This window comes from Nomascus leucogenys, chromosome 19 (genome assembly GCF_006542625.1).
Source record: "Nomascus leucogenys isolate Asia chromosome 19, Asia_NLE_v1, whole genome shotgun sequence".
Lineage (NCBI taxonomy): Eukaryota > Metazoa > Chordata > Mammalia > Primates > Hylobatidae > Nomascus > Nomascus leucogenys.
The window spans coordinates 50,000,561-50,023,360 of NC_044399.1; the positions used below are offsets into that span (position 1 = coordinate 50,000,561).

At 46.5% G+C, this 22,800-nt stretch overlaps 1 protein-coding gene across 5 annotated transcripts in view; it reads right to left on the minus strand.

Moving 5' to 3' along the window:
- Window positions 1-9,736: 9,736 nt before the first annotated feature.
- The window catches only part of VIT (vitrin), a 117,561-nt gene continuing 104,497 nt past the window's right edge, over window positions 9,737-22,800 (minus strand). For 3 of the 5 annotated variants that reach the window (XM_003262730.3, XM_030800707.1, XM_003262731.4), the window contains 3 exons: window positions 19,258-19,484; window positions 15,948-16,461; window positions 9,737-10,348 (listed from right to left, as the gene is read on the minus strand). In XM_003262730.3, coding sequence (XP_003262778.1) covers window positions 10,170-10,348; window positions 15,948-16,461; window positions 19,258-19,484 — 920 coding nt within the window. In that variant the 3' untranslated portion in view covers window positions 9,737-10,169. The remainder of the gene's footprint in view (window positions 10,349-15,947; window positions 16,462-19,257; window positions 19,485-22,800) is intronic. The other 2 variants (XM_003262732.4, XM_003262729.4) reach the window with 2 other exon arrangements.

Consider the following 22,800-nt stretch of genomic DNA (forward strand, 5'->3'; position numbering starts at 1 on the left):
TGCTAGCTCCCTCGTCCCACAGGACAGCACTAAAACAAGGAGCCAGGTGATGGACGTCATGTGTGGTGGGGTACCAATTCTAGAGGGCAATGAATGATTTTTTTTTTTTTTTTTTTGAGACAGGGTCTTGCTCTGTGACTCAGGCTGGAGTGCAGTGGCGTGATCAATTAACACATTGTAAAGCCTGCAGCTGGGGTGGGCGCGGTGGCTCACGCCTGTAATCCTAGCACTTGGGGAGGCCGAGGTGGGCCGACTGCCTGAGCTCAGGAGTTCAAGACCAATCTGGGCAACACAGTGAAACCACGTCTCTACTAAAATACAAAAAATTAGCCGGGCATGGCGGCATGTGCCTGTACTCCCAGCTGCTCAGGAGGCTGAGGCAGGAGAATTGCTGAAATCCGGGAGGCAGAGGTTGCAGTGAGCCGAGATCGCGCCACTGCACTCTAGCCTGGGCAACAGAGCAAGACTCAGTCTCAAAAAAAAAAAAAAAAAAAAAAAAAAAAGCCTGCTGCTGTACTCTAAAGAGGAGCGAGGTGTAAAGTCCTGGCCTTCACTGAAACCAGGAAAGCTAAAAAGAAAGTGCTTTGGAGAAACCTCCTACAAGATAGAGAGAAAGATGGATGACAGTGGCCTTGGGACAGCTCCCCACAAACTACATGTCTCGCCATGTTCCTGGGATGATATCACAGTATTCCAACAAGACTCAGGTCACACTGCAGTGGAGCCTGGTCCACGTGGCCTACGTGGAGGCATGCAAGGTTGCCAGGGTACCAGGCCACAGCCATTTCCCTAGAGCTGCCACCTGACTGTGCTCTGTGGAAGGAACTGGACATGGGAAAGCTTTTTACCGTGGAGTCTGGATTGGATGGTGCCTGATAGTCCTGCACTGGCTTGCACCCAAGGAAACTCTCCTGAGATAGAACTACAGTTTGGTCAAGAAAAATTTCTCAGATCAACTTGTTTTTAAAATGCTTAGTTTTTTTTTTTTTTTTTTTTTTTTTTTTTTTTTTTTGAGACAGAGTCTCGCTCTGTCCCCCAGACTGGAGTGCAATGGCGCGATCTCGGCTCACTGCAAGCTCCGCCCCCTGGGTTCACGCCATTCTCCTGCCTCAGCCTCCCGAGTAGCTGGGACTACAGGCGCCCGCCACAACGCCCGGCTAAGTTTTTGTATATTTTAGTAGAGACGAGGTTTCACCGTGTTAGCCAGGATGGTCTCGATCTCCTGACCTCGTGATCCACCCGCCTCGGCCTCCCAAAGTGCTGGGATTACAGGCTTGAGCCACCGTGCCTGGCCAAAGTGCTTAGTTTTTAAAAATATTCAGAGTCCCTTGAAATTCAAAGCAATTCATTAATGAAATGACTTTAAAAAAATTAAAAGTGAGGTTTCCACATTAAGGACTCCTGCTCTTTCTTTTCACCCTTCAGCTGCCCAGAGCATGCACAGTCTCTGCCCCTTGTTCTGTATGAAACCATTTTCAGAGCCTGGAGTAACTCTTGAGCTGGTGAGCAACCCTTATGTAATGATCAGGGAAATAAGACAACGGACACGGAGGGCAAAAGGCAACTGACAACTTCTAAGTAACTTTCCAGTCTGCCACTGGAATCCCATGGACCTGGGATTCCATGTTGTAGGGTGAAAAACAGAGTGAAAATATAGGCACAAAATGTGTGAAGCTGAAAAGATGGTTCTCTATGATGTGACTGGAAAGATGGCAGCTGGGGGAAGAGGGAAACAGGGCTGAGAGCAACGTGGCTGATGCAACCAGGGAGGAAAAAGCCGACAGGGCAAAGTGGCTATTCTGTACTGAAGACAGCACTGAATCTGGAGTCAAGAGACCCAGGTTCATGGCCCAGCTCTCCGTCCTACCTGCCCTGTGACCTCGGGCAACTCCTTAATCTCTCTGTGTCTCACTGTTCTCATTGGAAAATTGAATAGTAATTGAGGCTGTAATGAATTACGAAAATATGTTTGGCACATGGCTGACTTCTCATTATGTTTGATTGTCTTTCAAGACCAGTCTGTCCCAAAAGAAGTATGGAAGAAGGATGGTTTTGAAATACGTATTTATTCAACAACATGAATTTTGTGTGTATTCAATGACAAAGTGTATACAGTTGCTAGTTCAGTTCGTGGCACATTGGGACTTCATAACTGAGATCAATGATTGGTTTTACTATTGTCACCAAAATTTCCCTAGGCCTTTCAGCCTGTCTGTCCGTGAAAACGAAGTTACATGGACAATAACTACTCAGTGATGTTGGCTTGTCTTCACTGGCATACTGTGGGACCAAGTATTTAGGGGGGTCCTCTGAGGGATGCCCCTAATCTGCTCATGAACAAGCCTGCAGGCCCCTCTGGGACAGTCTTGGCTGCTGTCCGTGTGGGCAAATCCCTGCTGAGGCTGGCACAACTCCACTACTATTTTGCTTCCAGAGATCTTTGTTGACTGTCCAGGATTAGAAAGTCTCCAGGATGAAAGGTTGATTTTCCGCTTTAGGAGAATGCCCTCTATCTGAAGGTAGAACAGGCATGTGGGTGTTCCAGGCCTTGCATTTAGGTCATAGAGCTGGAAAGCTCCCCTGCAGTTTCCACACTGCAGTTGTCATCCAGTTCAATGAGGGTGTTTTCTTAGAAGAAAACAAATTACACTGACTCTTTGCCCTTTAGAAAGCTCCGTCTGCTCATTTGTTTTGCTTGGTGTGTATCTTAGACAGTCATTACTAAGTTTGCAACCTTTCGATTTGTCCCTGTTCCCTCTTTGGCTTTAAAATGCTGCACAACCCTCCAGTTGAGGTTGGAAAGAAACTCCCTTTCACTATGATTTCAAGGAGAACTTGTAGAGTTACTAACGTCATTAAAAAAAAATCATTATCATGGTATCAGGGTACAGCTTTAAAAATGCCTTGGGGATGTCAGACCAACAACAATTCAATTGGTCTTGGGTCTTGTTTTGGCGTTTGCACAGTTTCTATGGCTTACGAACCCTCCCAGTTTCTGTGCCCTGGACAGTCATGTATGAGCTCTTTATTGAGAACCCAGATTCCAGTTTACCGTTAACCTGAATACACCCTGCTCACCTCAACCAAGTGTGAGGCTGGAGTTGTCGCAGAAAGGGGCTATTCAGTGGGGATTGTATTTTTTATAGCAGGATCTCAGCTGCCAAGCTGGATAATTTGCTTACTTGGGCAGCTTATTGCCCGCAGGACATGTTTGTGTAAGAGAAATGGCAGGGATAAAGTTCAGCTCAGTATTTTTCAATTAAAGGACATTAAACAAAAAGCAAAGACTTCCTTGAAACTGTGGTCTTTGAACCTTATTTGTTTTCCATGTGGATGGTTATTTATATAGGACATTTCTCCTCAGTTAAGCCTTTCTGCTAGAAACAGAAGTGGATCCCAGAAGCATCACATCTGCCGCCCTGACAGTCTGAATAGCTCTTCAGCAGTTAATGGTGTATAACAAGTAACATCTTGTAGTCATTGCAGGCAAGAGAAGTGAAAGGGAGTCTTAGAGAGGCGGTCATTGGCTTTCTATGGTAAAGCTAAGCAAAACAAAGGAAGACTATAGAGCTGGAAGACCATCACTCAGCCTGCATTTGGCTTTCCAGACTCGGAAATTTGAGGACATGCATTCATTGGTGTTCAAAGCGACTTGATGCTTCAAGGAACTTCAAAACGTTGTAGGCGATCAGATAGAAGAATGTGGGTGCTCACCTCCTTTCAGCCACATCAGCTTCGATTGCTGGGTGGCCCTGCTGAAGGGCCTGCATCGTGGGCTCAGCCCCTAAGGGGAGGGAAGTTTCACTCTATTCCTTCTCTCCAAAGTTGTTCACTTACTTCCAGATGAAGACCATTCTGGAGGAGGGTGGAGTGAGAGGGTTCCTGGCTCTGCTGTCCTGCTCTTCTCCCTCATCCTGTTCCCGAGGCTTTGCTGTCTTCCTGATCCTGGAGTTCATGAGTTATTCCAGTTATCTTCAAACAATTGCCTTTTTGCCTGAGCTACTACAAATTGAGTTTGTGTTCCTTGCAGCCCAGAGAACCTTAACCACCACAGCCTTAGGTGGCCTGGCTCCTGAGTCTCTAACTTCATTTCCTGGCCCCTTGCCTTAAGTTCCATACTGTCATTCTCTCTGGGCCCGACACTGTTTCATACCTCCTTGCCTTTGCTTCTATCATTCGCTCTGCTGGACCACCTTTTCCACTTTTCTTTGCCTGGTAGAAACGGACTCTTCCCAGAAAACCCAGCCCAGGAAGCTTTCCCAAGCTTGCTTGTCACCTATCACATTAGTCACCTGTCACCAGTCACATTATCTGTTTATTTGTGTCTCTCTCATACTAGCCTACAAGTTCTTCTGGTAGGAGCAAGTCTTATTCCTCTTCATATCTCAGTGCCCACCTCAATGCCTGGCATATAATAGCTAAAACATGTTTGTTGAATAAAACTCAGAAAAATAAACAAACAAAAAAAAGGGTTTGTATTTCTGGCTGGGCACAGTGGCTCACACATGTAATCCTCGCACTTTGGGAGGCTGAGGTGGGTGGATCACTTGAGGTCAGGAGTTTGAGACTAGCCTGGCCAACCCCAGCTCTACTAATAATACAAAACAAAATTAGCTGGGTATGGTGGTGTACGCCTGTAACCCTAGCTACTTGGGAGGCTGAGGCATGAGAATCACTTGAACCCGGGAGGCAGAGGTTGCAGTGAGCTGAGATGGCGCCATTGCACTCCAGCCTGGGTGACAGAGTGAAACTGTGCATTAAAAAAAAAAAAAAAAGAGTTTGCCTTTCTGCAGGAGAAATGAGAAAAGAAGGTGAGGAACAGAGTTACCCCATGGGTAGATACCAAAGAAGATTCTGGTCCTAGAAAAACCATGATTGTAGCATATAATAAGTAGGAGGGCACTGGGAAGTGTGGTGTAGTCTGGATGGAATCAGAGCCTCTCTTTCTCTTGCCATCATATTCTGTTTCTTTCTTGCTGAAATGTCTGCCTCACATTCTACCAGTACCAATGTATCTGTGGTTGGCGCCATCAGGTGACTTAGGGTCGAAGTTTTCATTTTCTGGATCCCGTGTCCTTAATGATGTGTATAGGTTGTGTCTCCTCATGAGAAGGGACCAAGTTTCTGGAGAATAGGTGGGTCAGTGTTCTGTATCCAGAAAGCCTAAGTCTATTTGGAGCCAGGGAAGGCCCCAAAAAGGAAGTAGCATTTGGAATGAGGCTTGAAGAATGAGTCAGAGTTTATCAAGCTAATAGGGGAGCCCAAAGTCTTCAATCATCTACAGGGATTGTTGACTTCAGCTGCAAATCACCCACTTTAAATGAGGGCAGGATGGCTGTCCAGAGAATCAGGATGAGTAATGGGAGAAAGTGGAGTTTGCATTGAATATTTAACAGACTCTGTTCACATTGTACATTTCATAGACCTTGGGAGTACATTTTGTGGAATTATATGTATATTTTAAATTGAGACACTTAATAGAGAACTCCCTATGCAGCCACTTGGGTTATTTTTTGGGCCACTGTTATAAGGAGGCAAGTGGCTGCTGAGTAGATGGAGCCTGGAGTCGGGTTGCCTGAGCTTCCTTTTCGGATCTGCCTCATATCAGTGATAAGACCTTGGGCAAGTTACTGATGTCTCCATGCCTCAGTTGCGGGATGTGTATAGTGAGAATAAGAAGAGCATCTCTGCTATGGTTTGAATGCGTCGCCCAAAGTTTATGTGTTGGAAACTTAATTCCCAATGCAGCTGTGTTGAGAGGTAGGATCTTTGAGAGGTGATTAGATCAGGAGGGCACTGCCCTCATAAACAGATTAATGACGTCACGGGAGCGGGTTTGTTATGGCAGGAGTAGATTCCTGATAAAAGGATGAATTCAGCCTCCTTTCTCTCTCCTGCTCTCTCTCACCATCCTAGTCTTAGGTATTCTGTTATAGCAGCATAAAATGGACTAAGACAATCTTTCTCAGCAAATCATAGGGATAAGTGAGCTAATATATATGTAGTTCTTAGTACAGGGCCCAGCATATGACAAACACTCACTGTCAGGCATTATCCCAACTTTATTTCTCATGAGATTGTTTGCAATTGCCAGTCATGCACTTTGTGTATAATCCCATGATAGCAATTGTGTGATTTTAATTATTCATATGTGTGTGGTTTCTTACTGGACTGTGAATTCCTCAAAGGCATTACTTGCATAAATGTCTCTTTTCAAGGTAATTGAATTCGTGCTTTCAAGCATATTTCCTACTTACCACATTTATATATTGCTAATCTAAGGGAAGATCTTCTCTTAGGATTTTGGTAGGAAAACATTATTGTTTGGAAATTCATTTTCTAAGCTGGAACATCCTTGGACACAGAAGCATTATCTTGTTGACAAACCCATGCTGGCCCCTTGAGACTGCTGCTGGGAGGCTTTTGCTTTATGGAGGTTTTGTCCTGTTCAAAAGGTTTAAAGAGCCCAGAGAAACCAGAAACTTCTGAACACTGTCGGTTTGGCCAGAAAGTTTTTTAGCAGAGCCTTGTTGCAAAACTTTGAGCCTCAGCAAAGAAAAGTCTGCCAAAGGGGCTTAACTCCTGAGAAGTGGGAAAATTAAGTCAAGTGAAGTTTAGACGTTATATGCACAGAGAAACTGGCCTGATGGCCCTTGTGTGCTTGTGTTGGTTGAGTTTGAGGGGAAAGGGCGTGGAAGAGATTTTTCTATTGAGATGGAGTTGCCTTAGGAGACTGGCTCCAGAGTCTGCAGGACCCAGAGAGCTTTGCAAAGGCCAGACGAGAGCCCAGGAGTGTGCAGAGCCAAGTTGGGTGGGGATGGGGATGGGGATGGGGTGGGGGTCTCTGACCCCGACAAAAGTGGTCACATGAGCCAACAGATCAGCAGACAGATCCAAATTCTGGTTCTGTCCCTCCAGATCTGCACAACCTTCTTGTGGCCTGGGTTTCCTCTTTTGCAATTTGAGGGATTGACATAGATTGTCTCTAAGGCTCTGTTTCTGGTGTTAAGATCTTAGCCCTGCCTCAGCAACATTAGGCACAGTTTAGTTTGCGGGAGGTGACAGTCATTTCCAAGCCTCTCACTCATCCAACATCCCCAGAACTTTTATCCCCAAACTGCTCTGTGCAAACTCTGATTTGACCTACCCCACTCCCTACCCAGCCTTCCAGCCTTCCCCATGGGACTCAGGGAGCTCCTCTCTTGTGTCAGCAAGCTCCCAGAAGCCTCAGCCCCTTCACCTTCCTGGCCTGCTTATCTGAAACCAGGCTGTCTCTTGCAAACTCCCAAGTGGAGGCTGTTTTTTATCTCTCACCCGATGTATTTCAGGTCTGGAATGGGGGATAGGTCTGCCCTTTGCTCCACTGCCCCTTCCTCACTGTCCGCTTCCTAGTCCACCTTCAAAGTCCCAGCTCCCTTGAAGGTCTCGCCTCAGATTGTATTCAGCCCCTCAAACCCATCACGGCTGCCTTCTACCAATCTCTGAGTCACTTCCTCTCATTTGCAGAAGGTGCCAGAGCCTGGCTATATTCTCTCCATCCCGACTCCTGTCATTGTCTTTGGTGACTTGAACATCCATACCGACAATTCTGATGACACCATAGCCTTTGAGTGTCTCACTCCCTATGACCCTTCCTCCCCGCCCCCACAGCATACACTCAATATTTGTTGACAATGCGTGGACAATGGGCTCATTGGAAGAGGTGCCAGTTATCCTCATATTTATAATGCCTATAACTAGGGTGACCATATCATTTATTTTCCTAACTGGGACAGGTTTGTGAGTGAAAGAGGACACCAAAATAGTTAAAATTATATTACTTTTGGAAATATTTACTTATTGATGACAAATTGGTTTTTATATTAAGACCCCTATAAAATAACTCAATTCAAAAACCATTTGCCAAAATAAAATATTTCTTTAAAAAATCCAAATAACTTGTATGTGGACATGGAAGCAATGTTGAAAAACTCCTTTATGGGGTTTATCTTCACATGCAAAGATGTAGGCGGAATAATCGTTCCTAGTCCTTTAAGTTTTTAAATTAGCTTTTTTTTTTTTTTGAGACAGAGTCTCAAACTCACTCTGTCACCCAGGCTGGAGTGCAGTGGCACCATCTCGGCTCATGCAACCTCCACCTCCCAGATTCAAGCGATTCTCCTGCCTCAGCCTCTCAAGCAGCTGGGACTACATACATGCACCACCATGCCCAGCTAATTTTGTATTTTGAGTAGAGACGGGGTTTCACTATGTTGGTCAGGCTGCTCTTGAACTCCTGATCTCATGTGATCCACCCGTCTTGGCCTCCCAAAGTGCTGGGATTACAGGCATGAGCCACCATGCCCGGCCTAAATTAGCTTCTTAGCTGAGTCTGGCATGAATAGAGTGTCACCAGTATCTTTCTGAATAATTTCCTTAAAAAAAACACACAGATTTGTATTTTGAAGTTTTTGGACAAAACTGTAATTGCATTCAAAGTAAATTTTATGGCAAATAAATCTGAAATTGTTGACACCTTTAATTGATTCTTCTCTGTAGACCACAATATTTTCAATTGACAATATACTCTGTCTTCAGCTATTAAGAAATTTGGTAAGCTCAGTGTAAATTCTGCTAACTGAATGATATCCTCGATTCTAATTTTTTATGTAAATATTTTGTCCCAAATATTGACACAATTACTGTTTCTGCTCCCATTCACAGTAGTATTCTTCACAACATATTTTTATAAAACATAACCTATCAACTAAGTAATCTCTATTTATGATTCTTTTGGACATTTCCCAATTACACATATATTTCACATGCTGATAAGTGAGTCTTTGGAGAAGCTGGAAGTAAAAAGTGAAGTGCAACCAAACTCATCCCAGCTTATTTTAATGCAGCTAGCAATAATATTTGGCTAACAAATGAAAAATCCAAGAGAAATGCTTAACTGGATGGACCCAGGGCAGCAGGTACAAATGGGGCCTCTTTGGGGAAATGTAACACTAACTCCTCAGGGGTAGCTCAGTGCTTCTAGATCATGGCAGCAGATACAAATCCCCAGAGAGCTCTTAAAACATGCCAATGTTCAAACTGCAATCCCAGGGACTCAGATTTCACTGGTACTGCGGTGGAGCCTGGGAACCAGCACTGCAGTCTCCTAAGTGATTCTAATGCACAGCCTACTGCACCACTTTTGGTTTCAGAGACAGAGTCTCACTCTGTCGCCCAGGCTGGAGTGCAGTGGCACAATCTCGGCTCACTGCAACCTTCACTTACTGGATTCAAGCGATTCTCGTGTCTCAGCCTCTCGAGTAGCTGGGACTACACGTTCATGCCACCATGCCCAGCTAATTTTTGTATTTTTAGTAGAGACGGGGTTTCACCATGTTGGCCAGGCTGTTCTTGAACTCCTGACCTCAGGTGATCCACCTGCTTCAGCCTCCCAAAGTGCTGGGATTACAAGCATGAGCCCCCGCGCCTGGCCTACTGCCCCACTTTTAAGCAAGATCAGCTTGGTCCTCCAGAGCCGGCTGCTCCTAAAGCATCATGTGGCAAGTATTCATTGACTCAGACAACAGCGAGGAGGCACATCAGGAGAAGCAACACCACTGTACATTGTCTCTGCACCTCTGCAGTTGTGTTGTCACCTTAGGCCAGGCGTGAGCCCAGAGAAGGTGCTCTGAGAACTGAGGAAAGCAAATGGTGGCCCTGCCACGAACCCTGTGTACACAAGACACAGTCAGAAATATTGCATGTCATCCTTCTAAACATTTAATTCAGCAATTCCTACATTGTCATGACAAAAATGAAACTTGCTGAGGGTTACAGAGTTCTAATGAGAAATAACAACTTAAAAATCTCACAAAAGCTCTATATAAGCCTGTCATAAGGGCTGCACTGTATTCTGAACATTTATTTTGAAAACAATTGTCAAAATGTAAAATCTCCAGCACCCTCAACATGATGTAGCCTTTTGGCTCATTCTATACATTTGTGATCATCTTTGTAACTCCAAGTTTTGGAGTATGAAAAAGCACGATGGCAAAGAATAACAACAAGACATCTGTTTCTCCACGCCCTGCCCAAGCCTTGATGCACCGTGCGTGCCCCATCAAACGCTGGGGTTGTCCAACATGTCAGTCAGTAAAGCAGCACTTGCTGGTGCTCTGCCTGCTCTGAATTCAATTCCGAGGCTGTGAGTTGAACTCTGTACAAATGTTCTGGATGATCCTGGGGACATACTGGTAGAGGTTGTCAAACTCGTCCACAAAGAAGGAGTGGTCCCTGGCGGGGTGAGTGGCAATGACTTCTAGCTCCTCCTGGGCAGCCCAGGCAACGCCTATCGCATAGGTGAACACTCCTGTGGGGACAAAGGTTAGAAGAACAAGTGTCCCCAAGTAAACGTGTTGCTAAAGAATCTCTCCTTTCTTGTGGCCCTGTTGGCACAGCCAAATCCAAAATCAGAAATGTGCCCAAATAAAACAAAACCAGAAATACCCTACAGGCCTCTAGGTTTCCAGAATTAAGACTAAGTATGGCCATTCATTCATTCACTAATAAATGCCTTTGAGCATACACTCTGTGCCAACAGCAACAACATTTATATAATTGTTATCTCAGGAGTTTATAGTATTTTAGGAAAAGATGAACAAAATGGAGTAAATAACATGGTAAGAATTTCATGTTCGGGTATAGAAGAGGGGAAGATATTTTGGGACAAGTGAAACTTTTGGGGCCATGCAGATCAGAACACATGACACATGCCTGCTCTACCAGTGTGAAGAGCCAAACAAAATCTCAGAGAGCCTTGAATGCCATCAAAAGCTGGTTCAAGATCTTTTAATCTAAAACAGTGGAATGGAGTCACTTTAGGCTTGAGGGTGACTTTACAAACCATTGAATCCAGCCTCATTTCCAGTGCAGGAACCCTTGCCGAAGGTGCCAGAGAGATGGTCCCCAGCATCTGTTCCAACATTGTGATGAAGAAAGGCTTCCAAGATAAAGAAGGGGGTGTCCAACACTGTTGGTTGCTACAGAGCAGTCATGTAAGATGAACATGCAAAAGTGCTCAATGGGTTTTTTGTTTGTTTGTTTGAGACAGAATCTCACTCTGTCACCAAGACTGGAGTGCAATGGCGTGATCTCTACTCACTGCAACCTCCGCTTCCTGGGTTCAAGAGATTTTTGTGCCTCAGCCTCCTGAGTAGCTAGGATTACGGCATGTGCCACTACGCCTGGCTGATTTTTGTATTTTTAGTAGAGACAGGGTTTCACCATGTTGGCCAGGCTGGTCTCGAACTCCTGACCTCGAGTGATCCTCCTGCCTCGGCCTCCCAAAGTGCTGGGATTACAGGCATGAGCCACCTCTCCTGGCCTCACTGGATTTTTAAAAAAGCAAAAACAGTCTGGGTGCCTGTTAATTAGCCAGGGGTGGTGGCACATGCCTGTAGTCCCAGCTACTTGGGAGGCTGAGACAGGAGAATCACTTGAACCTCAGAGGCAGAAGATTGCAGTGAGCCGAGATGGCACCGCTGCACTCCAGCCTGGGTGACAGAGCAAGACTCCATCTCAAAAAAAAAAAGAAAAGAAGAAGAAAAAACAAAACCAAGACACTGGTAGTTTGGTGAGAACAGTTTCAGGGGAGAAGATGCCAAAGAAACCAAATGAACTACTGTGAGTTGAGAGTGAAAAAGAAGTGAGCATGTGGGGTCAGCACACACAGCTCCTTTCCTGAAGTTTGGCTGTGAAAGGGAGTCAGTAGGTGGTAACTGGAGCAGAACATGGAGTCACAGAGAATGTTTTATTTATAGGGAGGGAGGAACTTGAGCATGTCTAGGTGCAAAGGGGAAGGAGTATAATAAGACTGAAGGTGTTGGATTGCAGTGGGGAGAAGATGACCCAGGGAGGAGAGGACGGGATTCAGAGACAAGGCATCCATTCTTAGCGGGAAAACTGGGAGACTGCCTGGGGTGGTGGGTCTTGATTTGGGTTGTGGGCAGCTGGTCAGCAGGTGCTAGACCTTACTCTACAATAGCCTATTCTCACGCCACCTTCAGGCTGGTCTGAGTAGGGTGAGTAAAATGGCCATGAAACAGAGGGCAGAGCCTGGTTGTGGCCTTCCTGCCCTGGCACCTCCCCCCGAGCCCCCACAGTGTTGTCACTATTTCTAGCATCTTCTGGGTGCCTGGGAGAGCCGTGCATACCTCACATGGCTCTGACCTAAGCTGCTTCTTGATTGTGGTCCATTAAATTGCATTTAAGCTGCCAGTCCCCTTTCTCCCTCCTCCAGTTTCTTTTCTCGGAATATTGTCTAGATTGGAAGGAGCCAGCTTTGGGCTTTAAAGTGCTGCCAGGTGTCAGTGAGAGCAGCTTTGCTGCAGAGCTGGGTTTAGACAGTCTAAGCCCTCCTTCCTGCTCAAAGATGGAGAGGTTGCCCTTAAAAAACTACACAAACAGTATTAGAAATTTAGCTCTCCGGGCTGGGCGTGGTGGCTCACACCTGTAATCCCAGCACTTTGGGAGGCTGAGGCGGGTGGATCACCTGAGGTCAGGAGTTCAAGACCAGCCTAGCCAACATGGTGAAACCCCATCTCCATTAAAAATACAAAAAAAATTAGTTGGGTGTGGTGGCGGGTTCCTGTAATCCCAGCTAGGGAGGCTGAGGCAGTAGAATCTCTTGAACCCAGGAGGCAGAGGTTGCAATGAGCCAAGATTGTGCCATTGCACTCCAGCCTGGGCAACCAGAGCAAAACTCCGTCTCAAAAAAAAAAAAAAAAAGAAAGAAAGAAAAGGAAGAAAGAAAAGAAAAGAAATTTAGTTTTCCAGATCTCAAGTCCACTCTTGTTGTAGAGAATCTCCTAGTGGCAATTCTAACAGATGGTCACCCAGCCTTGACTTGGATACTCCCAGGAACACAATGCTCATTACATTTGCAGACAAATCTCGGTGTTAGGCTGAGTCAGAATCTGCCTCCAGGTAATTTGCATCTTTTGGTCCTAGTTCATTAAAGCTGCCCTGAGAGCACCTCAGCCATTTCCCTCAGTCTTCATTTTTCCTGACGAGTAGGCCAAGGATACCCTCTGGTTGAGGCCCAAAAGACGTACATCTAGAAAAATAAGTGATGATGTAGCTGAGCACAAACTGGGGACAGATGTTTGGAGAAAGCAGGAGAGCCTTGGGTTTGCAGTCAAAGCTGGCCCATCTTGCTCTGCCCATTCAATCTGGGAGTTCGGGCCAGTTGCTTCTGAGCCTTAATCCATCTTCACTTTGCTGATATGAGCCTGGTGGACCTCCTGATTGTTGGCATGCAGGCCATCAGCCATCCCACCATTATGATGGTGCCCTACAGGCTCCATAAAGGCTAAGTCACCGGGAAGACTCTGCCTGAACCCCATCTCCGGTTACTTTGGATTCTAGAAACCAGCATTGTTGATTCATTAAGGCTTGTTTTAGGAAGAAATGAAAGTAGCTTTCAACCATTCAGAAAATCCTGCAAAATAACTGAAGTTAAATGTAGGCACAGAAGCCAAGTGCAGTGGCTCATGCCTGTGATCCCAGCACTTTGGGAGGCTGAGGTAGGTGGATAGCTACACGTCAGGAGTTCAAGAAAAGCCTGGCCAACATGGTGAAACCCCGTCTCTACTAAAAATACAAAAATTAGCTGGGCGTGGTGGTGTGTGCCTGTAATCCCAGCTACTCAGGAAGGTGAGCCAGGAGAATCGCTTGAACCCGGGAGGCAGAGGTTGCAGTGAGTAGAGATCGTGCTACTGCACTCCAGTCTGGGTGACAGAGTGAGACACTACCTCAGAAAAAAAAAAAAAAATTTAGGCACAGAAGAAGAAATAACAACCACAGCACTGAGTGAGTTGTGTACTTATATTTGTCTACAGGGCATTAGTGTTCATTGACTACTCGGTTTACTTTTATTAGTAGTAGTATTGTTATTATCACTTGGGGTTTTCTCCAGGCTGTTTATACTCTTGATAACTTATGACACTTTTTGGAACAGTGATTATACATAAATTCTGCAATAAAGGCATAAATGTGGCTGATTTTCTAAACATTTACAGACATATTTTGCTCATTTTTCATATTTTAAAACTTTGTTGCCCTCTTAGAAATTTTTATGTGGACATAGCTCGTTGAACATTTTATTTTTTTGAGACAGAGTTTTGCTCTTGTTGCCCAGGCTGGAGTGCAATGGCGTGATCTCGGCTCACCAGCAAACTCCACCTCTGGGGTTCAAGCAATTCTCCTGCCTCAGCCTCCTGAGTAGCTGGGATTACAGGCATGTGCCTCCTTGCCTGGCCAATTTTGTATTTTTAGTAGAGACGGGGTTTCTCCATGTTGGTCAGGCTGGTCTCGAACTCCCAACCTCAGGTGATTCACCCGCCTCAGCCTCCCAAAGTGCTGGGATTACAGGCGTGAGCCACTGTCCGTGGCCTTTTTTTTTTTTTTTTTTGAGACAGGATCTCACTCTGTTGCCCAGGCTGGAGTGTGGTGGTGCAATCATAGATCACTGCAGCCTCCAACTCCAGGGCTCAAGTAATCCTCCCACCTCAGCCTGCCAAGTAGCTGGGATAATAGGCGTGCACCACCACGCCTGGTCTCTTTAAATATTTTGAATTGAAATTCCTTTCAGGTTTCCCTGAAACCCCCCGAATCTGGTTAACAGTTGCTTACAGAAATAGTACTTGTCTTTAAAAACATTATTTTTCCTTAAAAGGTACTAATACATGGCTAGGCACGGTGACTCACGACTGTAATTCTGGCTCTTTGGGAGGCCAAGGCAGGAGGATCACCTGTCAGGAGTTTGAGACCATCATGACCAACATGGCGAAATCCCGTCTCTACTAAAAATACAAAAATTAGCTGGGTGTGGTGGCACATGCCTGTAATCCCAGCTACTTGGGAGGCTGAGGCAGGAGAATTGCTTCAACCCGGGAGGCAGAGGTTGCAGTGATTGCAGATGGCACCATTGCACTACAGCCTGGACGACTGAGAGAGATTCTGTCTCAAAATAAATAAATAAATAAAAATTACTAACACAATTTGGTGGTCTAAGTACCAGTACAATTTGACATATTCAATAGAGATGAAGGTTTGGTGTTTTTTTTGTTTTGTTTTGTTTTGTTTTGTTTTGTTTTTTTTTGTGTGTGTGTGTGTGTAGCTTAACTTTAGTACTTTGTAGACATAGCTTTGTAATCACTACCTAGATCAAAAAGTAGAACTTTGGCAGGCACCCCAGAAGCTCTTCCATATGCCCATCTCAGCCACTGCCCTTCTCTTCTCCACATTTTATCCTGACTTTTATATTATTTCCTTCCTTGTGTTTCTTTATGGCTTAGTCACCCAATATTCATCTCTAGATGTTAGGGTTTAAACTTGCCCATCTAAAACTTGGGTTTTTAAAGCCTCTTATATCTCTTCATGTACTGGGGCCTTTGGAAGGTCACAAACCATTGTCATGTACAAGGTTTTTTTGGCCCTAAAGAACTAATTTTTGCCCCTATGTGGGCGATATTGCCCTCATCCCCCCATTATACATGCCATAATATAAAGAAAAGAAAGGAATCGGGGAAGGCCTATTAGTTAAGGTTTGGTGTTTTTAATAGAGGTAAAGTGATGAGTCAAATTCCCTTTTAATGTATCACAGTCTTGTGGGAAATGCCTCAGGGTGCAGGATGCAAAGGAAAGGGTTAATGCGCCCAGTCATCCACAGGCCATGGGTTTGTAATGACACTTAGGAGACCACCTTGCTGCCCCGTCCTTGTTCCTTCTCCCTACTCAGAGGGGCTTGCAGTGTTTCTACCCCTAACGCCCTCCCTGTGGCTTTGAACATTTTTATTAAGTCGTAGAAAAAAACAATGCATAAAAAGACAATACCTTCCTTGTCCCACTGGCCCACCAAGCCCCAGAAAGCAGCCTCAGCACCAGGCTGCTTGGCAAGCCCAGCTTACCCTTCAGATGGGCAGCCATGGCTGGGATCCGGACGTCGTCGTAGGACCTCCCGTCGGTGATGAGGATCATTAACTTCCTCTTGTTGGGCTTGGACTTCTTGAAGAGCTGCTCCAGGGCGAAGTTGATGGCAGCCCCTGTGCTTGTGCCACCACTCCAGTAGCCCACCCTCTTGATGGCGTTGAGGATGTCGGGCTTGCTGCTGTACTTGTCGAACCCAAACTCCAGCCGCTGTTCGTAGGTGTACTGCACGGCCCCGATGCGCGTGTCCGTGTCGGAAATCTCAAACTCTTTGGTGAGGTTGGTCACAAACTGGAGAACGGTGCGGAAGTTGCCCGTCCCCACACTGCTGGAGCCGTCGATGACGAAGCCAATGTCAGCCGAGTTCAAGCAGGTCTTGCTGCAGGCCAGGCGGTCGGTGTCACAGACCCGCTTCACTAGGGGCTGCAGGGTCTTGTGGAGGCCAAACCAGCTCTGCACGTGGAACGAGTAGAAGCCGTTTGTTCTGCACACAGCCTAGAAGACAGAGGGGAGGGACCCACGCCAGGTCAGGGTCAAATCCTCCAGTGTCACCATTAGGCTTGATCCCTGGGGCAGGCGAAGAAGCAAGCAGGTCCTTGTTTTCTGCACTAGCCCTCCTACCGTGTTTTTCCACCTCGGTTCACCCAGCGGCCACTCACTGAGGCGAAGCCCCCGGGTTATCGCTGGACTCAGTCCTACTCCCTCAGCTGGGTCCCTGCCTGCGTTAGTGGAAAGCTATCCGCTAAGCAAATTCATATTGAGATATTAAATCTCTGGTGTCAGCTTCACATTTATGCTTCTCCAGCCTCCTCCTTTGTACTGGCAGCCAGCCATAAGATTGGCATTTGTGGGCACCATGGCATGAGAGGACTAAAGAAAGCTTTTATTCCAATTGGGAAAAGAGATGACATACACAGGAAATCGCTATGGAAATATCTCCAGAGCAGCCCTGTTCCAGGCGGGAAGGGATCCCACAGTTGCTGAATGACCACATGTTAGGGGTCCCATCAGATGCTCTTGGAATGATTCTCTCATTAAATCCCCACCCTCACCTTACAAGGTGGAATCATAACCCCCTGCCACAAAGGAACAAACCAAGCTATGAGGGGACTTCCCTGAGTCCCTGAGACTGGAACACAAATCGATCCACCTTCACAACCAGACAACTCCGCCTCCAGGCAAATGAATATTTATTTACCAGTGCCTAAGCTTATTCTAGAAAAAAATAAGGCAGCTGCAAATACACCTTGAGCAAACTGATCGTTGTGCTCCTGGAAGTGGCTGGTATAATCTTCCCAAGGCGTGGTGTTTCTTCCTTGCCCCTGCCTCTGGGTCACAGAAAGAGTCAGACCAGACAACTACCCTTGTATAATTAAAAGATTATTTTAGAACAAGAGATGGCTTCAAACTTTCCTGGAAAATATTTTTCAAAAATTGATTTGCAAAAACCTAAATGGGGTTCACAAAACTTTCCATGGAGCTGATGACATGTGAGGTAAGTGCTGAGCTTGAGCTGAATTCTGGCCAACAGATGGAGGGAGGGATTTCCACCAGGCAGTGAAGTCACAGCAGGAGACAGTGGCGGTGCTGGGTGTGGATGGGAGACCAGCTGACCGGAACACAGGGCTGTGGGGGGTCATAATAGATGGGCGGGGAGAGTAGGTTGGGACTGCACTCCAGAAGTCCTTGAGAGCAATGGGTAGCAATGAAGGATTTTTGGAGCAAGGACCCCACAGGACTGAGGGAACCCATCAGAAATGTGCTTTGGGCTTCATTGTGAAATCTAAACTAACCTGGGGAGCACCAGGAGGGAGAAAGACCAGATGCAGGGTACCAGCTTGAACTGGGGAGGGGGAGTCAGGCGAGGGAAAGAGGAGGGAGAGAGATCTGTGATGTGGGAGCTGATGAGGAGTTCTGGGGTGACACTGCCCTCTGGGATGGGTGTGTGGTCATTCATGTGAAGTCCAGAGGAGGAAACGCTTTGGTGGGAAAGATGATGAACGTGGCTTGTTATAGGTGGGATTTAAGGTTCTGATAGGACATCAGGTGGAGAAAAGTCAGTCAGCTGAAAATGATGGCTACAGAGCTCAAGAGGTGAAGGTAGGGCCGGGCGCAGTGGCCCACGCCTGTAATCCCAGCACTTTGGGAGGCCGAGGCGGGCGGATCAAGAGGTCAGGAGATCGAGACCATCCTGGCTAACATGGTGAAACCCCATCTCTACTAAAAATACAAAAAAAAAAAAAAAAAATTAGTTGGGCGTAGTGGTGTGTCCCTGTAGTCCCAGCTACTTGGGAGGCTGAGGCAGGAGAATTGCTTGAAGCTGGAGGCAGAGGTTGCAGTGAGCTGAGATCGCGCCACTGCATTCCAGCCTCGGTGACAGAGTGGGACTCCGTCTGAAAAAAAAAAAAAGAGATGAAGGTGGAAGCTGTGACCCAGGGAGGGATCCTGCTGGGAGAGGGCCTCTTAAAGAGGAGGGTGTAGACCTGGGGAGGTCAACATTGAGGGTAGAAAAAAGGCAAAAGGCAATGAAATAAGAGCCATACAGCATCCTGGAAGTCCAGGGAGAAGGGCATTTCAAGGAGCAGGAAGTGGCCATCAGTTTGAGGTGGTGCAGGAGGTTGAGCCCTGCTGGCTGTGAACACATAGAATATTAAAGCTGGAAGGGCCTCAAAGACAAACCTGTCCAAGGCTTGCTTTCTATTTTAAAGCTGGAGCCTTTTCTTTGGAGGAAGGTTTATGTGGTGTTCCACTGTACAAAGGGAACAGCTTTGGTGGAGTGAGTGAGGGAGGCCTTGCTCCACATCTCCTGCTGGGCAGCTCCACAGAACCCAGGAGGAGCATCTGAAAACACAATCTCACTGCTGTGGTTCAGTGCCTCCTTTCTCTGGTTTATCAGGTTGATGAATCGGCAATGTGTGTATACAGGAGAAAGATTGTGTGTGTGTGTGTGTGTGTGAGAGAGAGAGAGAGAGAGTATGTTTGCTTGCATGCATGTGTGAAGGCTCCTTGGGCTGCCTGGGTGAGACCCCCCTGAGGCTGTGGAAGGAGCAAGGGAGAACCTAGCTGAGAATTCGAGGACACTGCTCCTCCACAGCTGCTGGTGGGTGTGGGGTTTTGCTTTGAGAGGGTAATTGCAGGTTCCGGATTGACCAGTCCCTGCCTGGAGGCCTTACTGCCTAGAAATGAGCTTCATGCACATTTAAAGGCATGGGAAAACCACTGCGACGGCGTTACAATTTTTCAGAGTGCAGAAAGTCCTGTTGTTGGGTAGGTCTCCGGGCAGTCATCTACCTTGTTTGCAAAGTTGGGCTCCACCACATACTGCTTCTCATTTTCAGCAGCACCTTCAATGGTGATGAAGAAAATGTTGATTCCTGACTCTCTTGCAAGTCTTGAAGCCTCCTCCACTTTGTCCGTGGGCCAGCCATCCACCATCACCACCACCACGTTGGGAGCGCCGCTTCTGTTTCCATTGGCTTTGGAAAAGAAGTTCTTGGTCACAAAGGAGATGGCTCGGCCTGGAAGAAAAAGAAAATTCATGCTTGGAGTGATCATGCTGGTTATAAATACAGGAAGAGATCACAGCAGCACAAAGAGGTCCAGAAAAACACACTCATTCCCTCCCTAGTTTTTTTCTCCTTTGAGACAGGGTCTTGTTCTGTTGCCCAGGCTGGAATGCAGTGGTGCGATCACAGCTCACTACAGCCTCAACCTCCTGAGTTTAATCAACCCTCCCACCTCAGCGTCCTGAGTAGATAGGACTACAGGCGTGTGCCACTGTACCTGGTTAATTCTGTATTTTTTTTGCAGAGACGAGGTTTTGCCATGCTGCCTAGGCTGGTCTCAAACTCATGAGCTCAAGTGATCCGCCCACCTCAGCCTCCCAAAGTGCTGAGATTACAGGCATGAGCCACTACACCCAGCCTTTCTTTTTTAAAATCACTTCAACTATTTTCATGTGTACAATTCAGTGGCATTAAGCACATTCACAATGTGCAGTCATTACCACTGTCCATTTTGGTTTAATTTCAAGCCTTCAACTTCTAATTGTCTCTGCTTTGAAGAAAGTTTTAGGGACAGCAAGCAGGTGAGAAAGACTTTTTTTTTTTTTTTTTCCTGAGACAGAGTCTCACTCTGTTGCCAGGCTGGAGTGCAGTGGCACAATCTCGACTCACTGCAACCTCCACCTCCCAGGTTCAAGTGATTCTCCTGCCTCATCCTCCCAAGTAGCTGGGACTACAGGCACGCACCACCACACCCAGCTAATTTTTGTATTTTTAGTAGAGATGGGGTTTCACCATGTTGGCCAGGATGATCTCAATCTCTTGATCTTGTGATCCACCCGCCTCGGCCTCCCAAAGTGCTGGGATTACAGGTTTGAACCACCGTGCCTGGCCAAAGACTTTCAGGAGAACAAAAGTGCCCCTTTTCTGCTGGACCCACACTGAGCCCCTAAGCCAGCCTCATGTTGTTTCCAAGAGTGTAGGGTGGGAGGAGTTGACCTGGAGTGACAGTAGCCTCTTCTTGGCCCCCTGCAGCCTGGGGTGAGCCTGAGGCTCCTGCTGGCTGTACAGAGCTGTGCTCTGGGGTCAGCAGTGTTTTTCGTCCAGTTCCAGGCCAAGGGCACAGGTCTGGTTGGGCAGGGAAGAGTTGCACCCACTAGGAACTGACAGACTGTGTTCTAGCCCTGGCTGTGCTACCTGCTAGCTGTGTGGCCCTAAGTAGGTCACCCTATGTCTCTGGGCCTAGATTTCCATGACAGCAATCTACTTCAGCTGAGTGCAGCAGCCATGAGGTGCTACAAAGCCTCCTGCCATGACTTTTCCAAGTGCATATTTCACACTGAGAAGGGCTTCAGGAAATTTTCAGAGTCAACTAGACAACGACCAATTGTCTCAGTTTGCCAGGACTTTCCCAGTTTTAGTACTGAAAGCCCCAGGTTCTTCTGGGAAAACTGGGATGACCGTTCACCCTAGAGTCAGCATGGCTGTATAGAGTAGGCAGAGCTCTTAACCTGGGCTCTGTGAACCCCAAGGCACTTGAAATTATACACAGTATTTAGTGTATGTAAGTATCTGTCTAGATAGAAGGGCCATAGCTTTCATGGAATTCTCAAAGGAGTCCTCAATCTCCATAAAAGGTAAGAAGCACCTTCTTTAGACTTTAGGATTAGTAGTATTATACTCAATGCATTTCTGATTTTGGCCAGCATCCTGTCTCCACTAGCTGGTATTATCTTACTTGTCAAATGACAACATCAAATGGTTACATATACAGATGCTGCAGAAATGTCTTGGAAAACCCATGTGAACTGGCTGCACAGAATCCAGTTGCTAAGGGAAAACCTTGGCTGCTAAGAATTGCTTTTATAGCCAATGGACAATTTTTCCCAAGGCACAAAGCACCTGGAAGTCCTCTCTGGCCTAATATTAGGCACCTATAGGCAGAGCACAAGATGCCATGAGAAGATCCCCTCAACCCCACCTAACCTTATATCCGGAGGCCACGGTGTAAAGTGCTCAACACACATTCCATCCACCTTCCAGTGGGTCTTGAAAATAGAGGCTGGAAATCAGAAAACTACATTTTCCAGACTCCCTTGCAGCTAGGGCTTTAGCTTTGTTTTAGTTCCATGAATTGATGCACTTACATGAGATTTAGAAGATAAAAGTGAGGCAGAGGCTGTACTTTTGTTTATATTTCTGCTGACAAATGTCTTTAGTATCTGACTTCTCTGGGATACTGTCCGCAGAGGTGCTTGGGCTTGGTTGCTAGCTTCAGTGGTTTGGGGTGGCAGGGTGTGGAGATCCATGTTGTGGGTGTGAATGGCGCAGGGAGGGCGTGGTTCTGGAGCTGGCAGCTCTAGAAGAAGCTTCCTGATCTCCTGATCATGCTGGCTTCCCGGACAAAGCAGGTTTCTGAAGAGGTTGCCATGGCAGAATTCAGAAAGTGATTTCCTAATCTTTGAAGAAGGAGCAGCTCCCTTGGAGGTCCTACTTCTGCAGGAAGCCTTCAGACATCATCTCTTAAAGCTCAGCCTACAGTCTGCTTCTTCAGTTCTTACAGTGATTCTCCAAACTACTTAATAGCCTGCAATAAATCCCTTTCTGTTGGAATCAGTTGAATGGATTCTGTTCTCAGAACCCAAACTCTGGACAATACAGAGGCAGAGTCAGAACATGTCATCCACTGAAAAAGGTATGCTGATTGTATTGAGACCCATCGCTAATCTCGTCAAGGAATGAGAATGCCTTCTGACGTTTGTCTCCACTGGGATTTTACTAATGTAAGCATTAAGTTATAAACAAATCAGAAATCAACTCTGTCATGTGTGTGATGAAGGTAATACTGCTTTGGGGGCATGGAGAGTGACTTGGCTAGTGTTTATTTAGCATTGTTCAAAGGTGAAAAGCTCTGTATGTGTTAGATACTAATATTCTGGTCACTATAGACATACACTGAAGTAGGAAGGGAAATCGTTAATCAGATTTACTGTAACTCTGAGGATGCTCCCTCAAAGACAGCTCAATTCCCTGCATGTACTCTAAGCCAAGCAACTGTGGCTCATGTCTCCATTTCTTTTTTTTTTTTTTTTTTTGAGACGGAGTCTCGCTCTATCACCCAGGCTGGAGTGCAGTGGCGCGATCTTGGCTCACTGCAAGCTCCGCCTCCCAGGTTCACGCCATTCTCCTGCCTCAGCCTCTCCAAGTAGCTGGGACTACAGGCGCCCGCCACCACACCCGGCTAATTTTTTGTATTTTTAGTAGAGACAGGGTTTCACCGTGGTCTTGATCTCCTGACCTCGTGATCCGCTCACCTTGGCCTCCCAAAGTG